The sequence below is a fragment of the Bison bison genome, unplaced genomic scaffold (genome assembly GCF_000754665.1).
Source record: "Bison bison bison isolate TAMUID 2011002044 unplaced genomic scaffold, Bison_UMD1.0 scf7180017851711, whole genome shotgun sequence".
Taxonomy (NCBI): domain Eukaryota; kingdom Metazoa; phylum Chordata; class Mammalia; order Artiodactyla; family Bovidae; genus Bison; species Bison bison.
Window position 1 is genome coordinate 165,330 of NW_011482284.1, and position 10,915 is coordinate 176,244.

Genomic DNA, 10,915 nt, shown 5'->3' on the forward strand with positions numbered 1-10,915 from the left:
CCCCGCCTGGACCGCACAGGCAGCAGGTGCTTGCTGGGCCCAGAGCCTGTGCCCGCAGCCCCTCGGGGGGGAAATGCCTGGGGTGCTGACCCAGCACCTGCCATGCCTGCCCCTGCGTGGGCGGCGCTGGCATCGGCGGCCCTGCAGGGGTGTCCTCATGCCTGGTCCTGTGGCGCTGCCTGCTCACTGGTCTCCCTCACCGCGTGTCCTCACAGCCCAACCCAGGGAATCGTGAACAAGGCTTTTGGCATCAACACCGACTCCCTGTACCACGAGCTGTCGACGGCGGGCTCCGAGGTCATCGGAGACGTGGACGAAGGGGCCGACCTGCTAGGTAACACAGCCGTTCCGGGGCCTGCTGTGGGTGCTCTTGTTTTGGATGAGGGTGGAGTCTCTGTGAGCCGGGAAGTTCTTTGTACCAGCTGTAAATGTGGAGGGTGCCACCCTGCAGGGTTTGCGGTGCTCACAGAGTTGAACCACTAATTGCAGAAGACACCGTCACCCCAAGAACAGTCCTGTCCCCGGTAGTCCTCAGCGGCCCCTGTGCCGAGCCCTTCCCACCTTCAGGAGACGTTCTGGAAGGGTGGCCGTTGCTAGCTCTTCCAGTTCTTGAGGAATGTGCCCAGACAGTCAGCTCCCTCCGCGAGTGTGAGATGGTACAGAGAGAGCCCGTGTAGCCCAGAGGCTGGGCTGGGGCCCTCAGGGCAGTGGCGGCAAGTCCTGAAGTCTCCCAGGTTCTGCCCCACCCCTGGACCCGGCACATGTCCAGAGCGGAGCCTGGAGAGGCAGCCTCGTCCCTGAAGCGTCCGTCCCGCTCTGAGCCAGCGAGGCAGGCATCGGGGCTGCGGTTCCGGTGCATCCCCTCCCCACCCCCGGGGGGGAGGGTCCTCTTGTTTCTCCTCGGGCTGGGGCAGCAGCTGGAGCCGGCACGGCTGCTCCTTCTGGACGTGTGGCCAGCGGGCTGGTAGCGATGCTCCAGCAGCATCTGGGAGCCCTGCCTTCTAACATGTGATGGTGTTTGACCAGCAGCCCGAGGAGGCAGGGCTGTCCAGCATCCCGGAGTTTTGGTTGTCAATCCTGCTGCTGCTGTCTCTCCCCCGACAGACATGCCCACGGGCGCTCGGGGCATCTCCACAGTGGGTCCCTGTGTGGACAGTGCCACCCGGCTAGCCTGCCAATTGCCCGCACCGCCGGGCCTGACCCGTAGACGAAGGGGGCCCGGCTGGCGTTTTCAGCTGGCACGGCCCCGCCTCCTCTGCCTAGTGGTTCCCAGGAGCCGGCTCTTCCTCGGGGTGGGGGCTGCGGGCTGCAGCAGCACCGGGGGCTCAGCACCAGCACGGCTGTGCCAGCTGTGGGTGCACAGTCACGTGCATCGGGGTGCCATGAAACACACTATGTGAAACTCACCACCGTCTCAGCTGTCAGGCGCGTTTCAGGACTGGGAAGTACGTTCACACTCCGTGCAGGAAGACTGAAAGCATCCCCTCTAAGATTAGGGACAAGACAAGGATGCCCGCTCTGGGCAATAAATATTTTTAACAGAATCTTTCTCATAAGCATTATATAAAAATACATATTTTTAAATGTACAAAACTATTAGTATTCAAAAAAAATCTATTAGGAATAATCACCTTTAATATTTTGACATCTTTCTGCTCTTTTTTTACATGTTTCAGCTAATATCATATAAGTTTAATTTTTAGGCATTTTTCTCAGTTTTGGAAAAAGGGTACAAGCTGGTAATAATGTTAAATAATTATCACACTCTGCCAAGAAGAGAGTAAACAGCAAAGCAGCCCCCCGCCCCCGCTGTGTCGTGACAAGAGACCCCCTCACCAGCACATGTGCCCAGGGTGTGGGGCGGCCACGTGCATCCGGCCTGTTCTCTGTGGCTGACGCTGATGTCCCCTGAATGACTAAGTTCCGCAGCACGTTCTACCTTCCTTATCTTCACGTGACTGCAAATGACCTGATGGGTTCCATCTTGGTTCTAAATTGTACTGTTCGACTTCCACTCTCATAGCCACTTGCGGGCTTAGGTCTTTGCCAGAGTGTCGGGTGATGTCTTCAGGAGAGGTTTCTAGACGTGGGTCCCCGTCCCCCCGGGACGTGGACTCATGGGGACGGGCGCAGGCCGGCAGGGCCAGGTGAAGCTGGGAGGAGGCACCTGGGTCCAGGCTGCGGTCACTGGAGCGAGCGCCCTCCTGCCAGGGAGGCTGCGAGGGGCTGAGGGCAGCCTCATGCGCGGCAGAGCTTTTGCACCAGGGCCCCGCACGCTTGGGAACCGTGCAGGCACAGGACACTGCACTTCCCTGTCGGGGGCGGAGGCCCGCTTCTGGCTGCGCTGATGGTGGGGGTCTCAGGGACGACGCTGGGTCCCGGGCCTCGTGCCTTTCCCCGTTCATGTCATGTGACAGGACTCCTGCATTCATCACGGTCCTTACGAGAAGAGGGCTGCCAGAATGCTCTGTGCACGGCACTGCTGATGGCCCACGTCCCAGAGAGGAAACCAGGGTCACAAGGGTGAGGTGCGTAGGCAGAGTCAGGACTTGACCTCACGCCCAGCCCAGGCAGTGGCCCTGCCTCGACCAGCAGCTTTCCGGAGGTGGGATGTCCACACCACGCTATCTGTGCGCTCCTCACCGTGTGACTTCTGAACACTTCACCCGCCCCCCAAAACAAGCAGCGGTCCCTGCCACCTCCCCCGACCCCACACCACTGTTCCACGTCCCGTCTGCAGACGCGCCTCCCTGGGCACTTCATGTCAGTGCGTTTTGCATCTGCCCGCCTTCATTTAGCAGAATGCCTTTGAGCCTCATCCGCATAGGAGCGTGTCAGGATCTCATTCCTTTTTAGTGGCTGAATAGCATTCCAGTGTGTGGACAGACCACACTTCATGTCTCCGTTCAGCCACGGAGGGGCATTTGGGTCGTCTCCCTTTTGGCTGTCAGGACTGAGGCTTCTGCCTCGCTTGTGGCGCCTCACGTGGTTCTTAGAGATCACGGGAGCTCACAGGCCTCCTTGCTCCCTGGCGGCACTGAGTGGCCTGCTCATGTCGATCCCTCCTGCTGGCCAGATCTCCTGCTCCATGGCCCCAGGCTGCAGAGCTGGTCCCTCCCTGCCGTGCCCACGGCTGCAGCGCCGATGGTGGGTCCACTCTCGCTGTGTGGCCGTCCCTCCCATGTGGCCGTCCCCGCCCTCCCACCTCAGCGCCCCCGGGGCTGGCAGATGCTGTGGCACTTGGCCACCTCCTGTGGTTCAGGCGGCACCGCCCTGGATGTCAGTCCCTGTAAACTGCACATCAGTTGGTGTTACCTGGAACCACAGAACTGAAGCAGTAGGTGAAGGTGGGTCACCGGCCCCCAGCATGATGCGCACAGGGCTCCTGGGGCTGGTTCCCTGGAGCGGGAGTGCCTGACCTGATCTTCCTGCGGGAGGTCCTAACCAGCGCCTCCGATGAGTCTGCTCTGAGGGGCTGCAAGGAGAGCTGTCTTCTCAGTTAGGGGGGTGGGACCCTGAGTCCTGGCATTTTGTCGGGCGGAAGGCCTCTTGGGCACCACTCAGCTCTGCTGGAATGAGACCCCACTTCTGGGGGTGACAGGCCTTTGGGGACCTTTCTGGAGGCTTCAGTGCGAGGGGCACAGGCAGGGCAGGCAGCCCTGAGGAGCTGAGGAGGGTGGAGAGCTCTCGGGACGTGTGGACGGAGCCCTGGAGAGTGGGGCTGGCCCTTTGTCCAGGGATGAGCTGGACGGGTGAGCTGGGGCTCTGCTCTTGTGCCCAGAGTCCAGCTCAGCTGGAGGAGGTGTCAGCAACGGGAAGCCCGGTCCCCTGTCACTGACGCCAGAAGGTGCCCGATTATGGTTGACTTAGCATATGTACTGGAGTCGTTGAATAGCCACTTGGAAAAAATGAAGTCTAATCTAACCTCACACCATGTACATAAGTAATTTCTAGGTGGATAAAGATCGACGTAAAAATACGAGGATAATAGAACCGGAAGAGGGTATCGGAGAGTATTTTCATAACCTGTGCCTCTCTTCATGGCCAAAGCCTACATATATATATGGTCTCCATGATTAATATTAAAGGAAGTAACATACAACAGGAAATGAGTAGAGGATAAAGTAGGACATTCACAGGACCCACAAACCTGAAAAGCTGCTCAACTTCAGGAGTAACAGAAATGAACCGTGATAACTCGTTTTCCTCAAATGATTGATGAAAATGAAGCAGGTGCTGTCTGTGCTGCTGGTGGGAGGTGATGGGTGACATGGAGGCCGTCTGGGCCTGCAGGAGTGAGGCCACTGTTCATCCGATAGGGCCAAGCGTGCCCACAGGAGCCCGTGAACACGCCGTGGTGCCTGCACAGCCCCGGGTCGAAACGCCTATCAGAGGAGCTGCGGCAAACAGTGGGGCGTCTCCACGTGGACGCTTTCAGGGTGATGGTTGGAGCAAGTTGCCCGAGACAATGGGGAGTGTGGTCGAGATTTTGTTTTTTAAAAAGTGATGTCTGTGTAGAAAGAGGTCTAAGGAGGACACCGGGCTCCGGAGGCAGCGATGACAGTGCCTCCAGCAGAATCCGTCACTTGTCACTTCCGTCGGGCGGCTATATCATTTCTTTCTGCGTGAAGTGAACCAAAGTGAAGACTATCATTTCAAGTCTTCAGCTGGGTAGTGGGGAGCAGTTTGGCACAAAGAAGGGCCACCTCACCCCATCCTGACTCAGTGATTTCCTCCTGGCAAAGGAGAGGGCCCTGGTCTTCTGGGCTGGCCAGGCCCCCCGCCCCCGAGGCCAGGTCCGTGTCGGCAGCTCACCCACTCTGGGGGCACTTGTGAGGCTGGACGCCCAGCACCCACCACACCCCCACACACAGGCTGGCCTCACGGGCGGGCAGCCCTCCTGATGGGTGGGGGGAGCAGAGAGGGCCACGCCCGCCCCCAGGCCTGGGGACCGAGGGCCGTGCTGTCCCGGCCTCCCCTTTCCCGCGGGGGCCCTGCCTTGAGTGGCAGTTGGCACCCACGGGCCTGGGGATGTCCGCTCATACTCTTTCGGGCTCTTCAACCCGAAATGGCTGGTCATTGCTGCTTTTTCTTTAACAAGAGCCTCTCGATTCTGCTGGTTTCAGTCACCAATTGACCTTTGTCGCTTCCTCCCCCCGGTCGCTCCGTGCCTCGCTGGACGTGGCTGCAGGGGAGTTCTCAGGTGTGTATCTCTGCTGTGACCCTCTTCCCCGCGGTGGCGTCCCGGTGGAGGGGTGGCACCCTGGGACACCCCAGCTGCAGCCCGTCCGCACCCGACCCCGGCCCCAGCCACCAAGGCACGCTTGCTTCCGCTGCCAGCCCACTGCTGCTCCAAAGCTTGTTTTGGTCTGCTTCACTGGCCTGCGGACAGCGACCCTGACAAGTGAGGGGGAGCTGCCACGCCCTGGACCTGGCCTCTCCTCCGAGGCTGTCTCTTCAGCTTCCGCAGGGCCGAGAGTTAACGACACCACGTGGGGGCCCGGTTCTGTGGTGTCTCCCCTCTGTCGGGTGCAGCCTGGAAGTCAGGGGTGCTCTGCAAGGGGCGCCTGAGCCACGGCCCTGCCCGCCTGCTCTCAGCAGGGGCTCTGGGGCCCTGACCACCCTCAGGTGGTCATCCCCCACACACCCACTCAAAAGCACCAGGCCTGGCACAGCTCCCCCTCACTTGCAGAGACCCCGCCCTTAACTCCCCCTCCTCCCAGGAGTTCACTGTCAGATGTCCGCTGGGCTTCCCTGAGCTTCCCCTCACCGCTCCGCGCTCCTGGCCTGGCAGGCCTCTGCGTCACCCAAGGGTGACCTTTCTATCCCGCTCCCGCAAGCACCCCTAGCCTGATGAGCAGCAGCCCTGACGTCCCCCCGCCTGCTCGTCACACGGGCTTAACGCGCTTCTCTTCTCTCCCTCTCCTCCTCCCGCCCCGGTCGCCTGTCTCCCGTGGGACTGGGATGGCGCCCATAGTGCGTGATGATTTTTTTGGTAAGGCCAAGGCCCCAGTTCAGTACGCGTTTCCCTACTTCTGGCTTCCTCTGCCTCCCCGACACCCCCTCACGCTTCCCGAGCCATTTGCTTTGTTGAGCCTGATGGGGGGGCGCGTGGGGGCAGCAGGGCCGTGGCTTCTGGGCGGGGTGTGGGGCCCCCAGCAGGCGTGGCGAGTGGGCACCTGACCCCCTCGGAGCAGGCCCTTGATGGACTTAGCGGGGAGCCTCAGCGTCTCTGAGCCTCGTTAGTTCAGAAGGCCTGCGCCCAGGGCCAGCTGTGTCCCACCTGAAGGGCAGGCAGGCCCCACTGGGGACGGGGAGTTGGAGACGGAAACAGCAGGGGACCCAGGCTGGGCACACTGTGCGGGGTCACCTCGTGCCACGGCCGTGTTAGGCTGTGGGGTGAACTGCGCGGGAGGCTGTCCTAAAGGATCAGCCGTGCTCTGGGGCTTTGTGGCCTCCTGGGTCCCCACCAGGCACCGCCCTGGGAGCGCTGCCCTCCTCACTCCCACCTCTGACCCCTGCGGGCCCTGCCCTCGGGCCAGGTCCCAGGTCTGCTCCCAGCCCACTGAGAGCTGTACCTGCCATGGGCCATCCTGCCCCCTGGGCCTGGGGCCCTGTCCTGTCACCACAACTGCAGCCTCTGTGCTCCTGGGGGAGGGTGGTGACGCTGGGCGGGGTGGGCAGAGATGGAGGAGGTTGTGCAGAGGCCTCTCGGGGCCCTGCTGGTGCGCAGACTTCATGTCAGTAGACAGCCGCAGTCCCCATCGCTGAGCTCTAGAAGTCAGCCCAGGGCTGCGGTGTCCACCAGGACCCGGGGACCTGCCCAGTGCCCTGCAGAGGCCAGGCCGAGACCCCACGAGCTCACACACAGCAGGTCCTTCCCCAACTGTGTTGCTTGGTGGAGAGCCTGTGCCGTGACCAGCAGAGGCCTCTCCCGGAATGGCCCAGCCTGGTGTCTTCCTGCAGTTCGGGCCTCTGGTCCTTGGCCCCTCACGTCGGCCCCAGTGGGTGGGGTCCTTCCAGCGTGGGCTGCACCCCCTCCCCCAGGGAGACGTTTGTTACTCTGAGGCAGGGATGGGCATCAGGGTCTGGCTTCACCATGCACATGTGACAACTCTGTGCCCTTTGTTTCAGGAATGGGCAAGGAAGTGGGGAATCTGCTGCTGGAGAACTCACAGCTTCTAGAAACCAAGTAAGAATGCCCTCCCTCCACCGGCCAGGGGCTCCTGTAACGGCTGCAGCCGCCCAGCCTGCAGGGTGGCCTGCAGGGAAAACCTGGAACCACTGGACTGAGCCCACCCTCCTGGGGAGAGGGTGGCGGTGGTCACAGCCTCTCACCACCACCTGTCACCGCTCATTCACTTTTGGGACCAGGGTGTGTGTGCTCAGATCACCAGGGTGGGCAGCTGCCTCTGAGAGCCCATCCCTTAATGCACACAGCAGCTCGCCTCTCTCTGCCTTTTCAAAGAAACGCTCTGAACGTGGTGAAAAACGACCTCATCGCCAAGGTGGACCAGCTGTCGGGGGAGCAGGAGGCGCTGAAGGGGGACTTGGAGGCCGCCAGGCAGGCCAAACTCAGACTGGAGAACCGCATCAAAGACCTGGAGGAGGAGCTGAGGAGGTGGGCGTGACCCGCGGGGCGGGGCTCCCGTGGAGGCGGGGCCGGGCATGGAGGGCGGGGTCCGGCCCCGCCCTGGGCGCCCCTTCCTCTCGCCTGCGGGAGTCCTGCACTAGGGACAGCGCTTCGTCGTGGGTGTCCCTCATCCAACGGCTGAGTCGGCCCTTCCCGCCGCGCTCACACGCGACCTTTCGCTCAGGGGAAGGGGAGAGGGGAAAGGGCCTCTAGCCGTTGTGGGTCCCGGCGCTCCCCGCTTGCCCTCGCCCTCAGCCCAGGAACGGCTGGGGTACCCCCTCAGCGCTCCGCACGTCCCTGTGGCCTTTTCCTCCATCGTCACCCCGCTGTCCCGACCGGTGTCTCTGGCTGCAGACAGGAAAGGGAGGTGTGAGGGGCAGGCCCGAGGCAGGGGGCGCCTGTGCCGGGGTCTGTGGGGCCCAGGGCCAGGTCTCCCCTGGCCAGCACTGCCTTCCCACCAGCGCTTGGCCGGTTGACTGGAGGTCCTGTTCCTTGGCCGGGCTTCGGGGAGCACATGGGCAGGGGTGGAGGGTGGACCCAGGGCTCCGGCAGGAATGCTCAGGGCCTAGAGCTTGAGGGGAGAGCCCTGCGAGCAGCTGAGAGGTGTGACACAGCCCCGGTGGTGCATGGGGGGGGCCTCACTCCCGCCCCGCTCCCGTCCTCATCCCACAGAGTGAAGTCGGAGGCCATCACTGCCCACCGTGAACCCAAAGAAGAGGTGGAGGATGTAAGCAGCTGTCTCTGTACAGAATTGGTATATTCCACTATTAACGTGCAGGGCGGGGTGGGGCGCGGGGGCGGGGCGGGGCGCGGTGGGGCGGTCAGCGGGATGCCCTAGTTCCGGTCTCTGTGCCCATCTCCTGTGTGAAGCCTGCACCCAGCAGCAGCACCCCCACCCTGGACTCTATGAGGTCAGAACCAGCCCCACTGTCTGTAGGATGCCACCTCACCCAGGTCCTAGCAGCTGTGGATTGCCCACAGTCACAGGCGGGCTCTCCCTGCTCACCCGGCCCAGTGACCTGGCTGCCCTCCTTACACAGAGGGCGGTCCTGGGCCTCTAACCTGGGGTGACGTTTGGATGCTAACCTCACACTCATCAGCTGTGGGGTCGTGTGACACACCTATCAGACCAGTCCCACAGCCAGCACCTGGGAAACTAGCTGCTCACCTGGCCCACCCTATGCAGCCCCCACCTCCAGATACTCTAGGAGGGGACAGAGCCACAGGTGTCCTGGGCAGCTGCCACTCCCCAAGGCCCACCTGGGGCCTGGTGGGGGAGGCGCCCGATCAGTGCCTTGGCCTTGTATGGGGCCTGAGGCTGCAAGCACAGCTGTGAACTCCAAGTGCCGGTCCGGGGGGCACTCAGGGAGGGCGACCCCAGCTAGGGCTGCATGAGGACACGGTTCTGCCAGGGACAGCAGCTTCACCGGTACCTTAAGCGATGAGTTCTGACGTAGTGACCCAGGTCCTGCTCACCAGACCCCCCAGATCCTCTCTTACTGCTGTGCCCATGGGCCAGTCCCACCTGTTAGCCTTGATGAGGGCGTTTGGGATTGCCAGGAGCTTCTAGGTAAACACACTGCATAGTGGCCCTGGAGTGTGCCACGTGGCCTTCTAGGAAGAAGGGGACCCATTCCCGGTGGGTGGTGCTGTCCCGTGCCCATCCCTCCCCACCGCATTGCCTGAGCCCATGGGGAAGCCGCCCTAGGGTGCGCCCACTCCCAGAGGCGGCCCCTCACCGCTGAGCAGTGGCACTCTCCCTGCAGGACAAAATCCCCATGGCGCAGCGCCGCCGCTTCACGCGGGTGGAGATGGCTCGCGTGCTCATGGAGCGCAACCAGTACAAGGAGCGGCTGATGGAGCTACAGGAAGCCGTGCGGTGGACCGAGATGATCAGGTGGGCCTCCAGACTCCTGCGGTCGGGGGCGGGGATCACTCTCAGAGGTCCTGGGGAGGAAAGTGTAGCTGACCTCCCCCTTCCCCTCTCTTCCTGAAAGACTGAGGGTGCCAGGGCCTCCCTGGTGAATCTGCAGGGGCCAGCAGAGCCAGGCCTCTGGTACAGCCCTGGTCTGGCCAGTGGATGCACCCTCTGGGCTAGAGAGAGGCTGGGGCACATCAGGGCCAGCGCAGCAGGATCCCTCTAGGAAGTGATGGGTAACACCCAGGAGCCCCTCTCATCCGATGCTCCCGTGCTTGTGTCCAGGGGGAGGGTCTGAAGCAAGGGAGGCAGGAGGGCCCAGTGATGGCACGGGGGCTGGCTGGACTGGGCAGGGCAGAGTCAGGCTGGGCTGGGCTGAGCAGGGCCTCTCCCCCACCCCTTCCCTGCAGAGCATCCCGCGAGCACCCGTCTGTCCAGGAGAAGAAGAAGTCCACCATCTGGCAGTTGTGAGTTGGGGGCTCTGGGCGGGTGTGGGCAGTGGCTGCTGGGGAGGCTGCCCCTTGGGCCTGCCCTCACTCCCTGTGCCTCGCTGGCAGCTTCAGCCGCCTCTTCAGCTCCTCGTCCAGCCCGCCTCCAGCCAAGCGGTCATACCCCTCTGTGAACATCCATTACAAGTCGCCCACCACAGCCGGCTTCAGCCAGCGCCGCAACCACGGCATGTGCCAGAGCTCAGCGGGCAGCCGGCCCCTGGAATTCTTCCCAGATGAGTGAGTCTCCCGGGCCCTCCCCTCCGGCCCCCACCGTGCGCTCTGGGGTCCCACCGAGGGTGCACACCCGTGGGAGCACTGGGCATCCCTGGCCGAGGCCATGCTCCCCCCCACTCCCTCCGCATGGTCCCAGGGGCTGGGCCTTGCTCCTCTGGTGACCCCCACCAGGCAACCAGCAGCGACCCTAGGCCCCACCGGGCGGCTCCTGCACCCTCTACTCCACAGAGGTTCTCGGAGTTGACAGGAACTTTTCCTGCAGCGTTGAGCTGCTTTCTGGGGAATGAGTTTGTGTCTGGAATTTTGTGCTGTCCTTAGTTTTGAAGCTAAGAATCTGGGTCCAGGGCCGAATGGGGAATTCTGTGCCAGGTCAGAAGACTGTGGGGGTTTCCCCAGAAGGGAGGGGGAAGGAAGGGGGTCGGCCGTGGAGGACGGCGACAGGGACATCTGGGCCGAGGCAGCTGCTGGAGTGGCCTCCGAACCGTCAGATGCGCGCCCGGCAGGGGCAGTGCAGGTCCAGGACGGGGAGCCCCGGGGCACAGGCGCCCTCCTGCAGACCCAGTGACCTGCCCGCCCTTCCCCGCCAGCGACTGCACGTCGTCCGCGCGGCGGGAGCAGAAGCGCGAGCAGTACCGCCAG

General features: G+C 62.8%; 1 protein-coding gene across 1 annotated transcript in view; it reads left to right on the top strand.

Annotated features, from left to right (window-relative positions):
- Positions 1 to 10,915, top strand: part of MAPK8IP3 (mitogen-activated protein kinase 8 interacting protein 3) — a gene marked incomplete at its 3' end in the record, with an annotated part of 41,502 nt that overhangs the window by 27,369 nt on the left and 3,218 nt on the right. Inside the window, exons 8-16 of the mRNA XM_010851320.1 lie at positions 4 to 26; positions 216 to 334; positions 7,135 to 7,192; positions 7,469 to 7,621; positions 8,306 to 8,387; positions 9,400 to 9,530; positions 9,962 to 10,018; positions 10,109 to 10,279; positions 10,864 to 10,910. Coding sequence (XP_010849622.1) covers positions 4 to 26; positions 216 to 334; positions 7,135 to 7,192; positions 7,469 to 7,621; positions 8,306 to 8,387; positions 9,400 to 9,530; positions 9,962 to 10,018; positions 10,109 to 10,279; positions 10,864 to 10,910 — 841 coding nt within the window. The remainder of the gene's footprint in view (positions 1 to 3; positions 27 to 215; positions 335 to 7,134; positions 7,193 to 7,468; positions 7,622 to 8,305; positions 8,388 to 9,399; positions 9,531 to 9,961; positions 10,019 to 10,108; positions 10,280 to 10,863; positions 10,911 to 10,915) is intronic.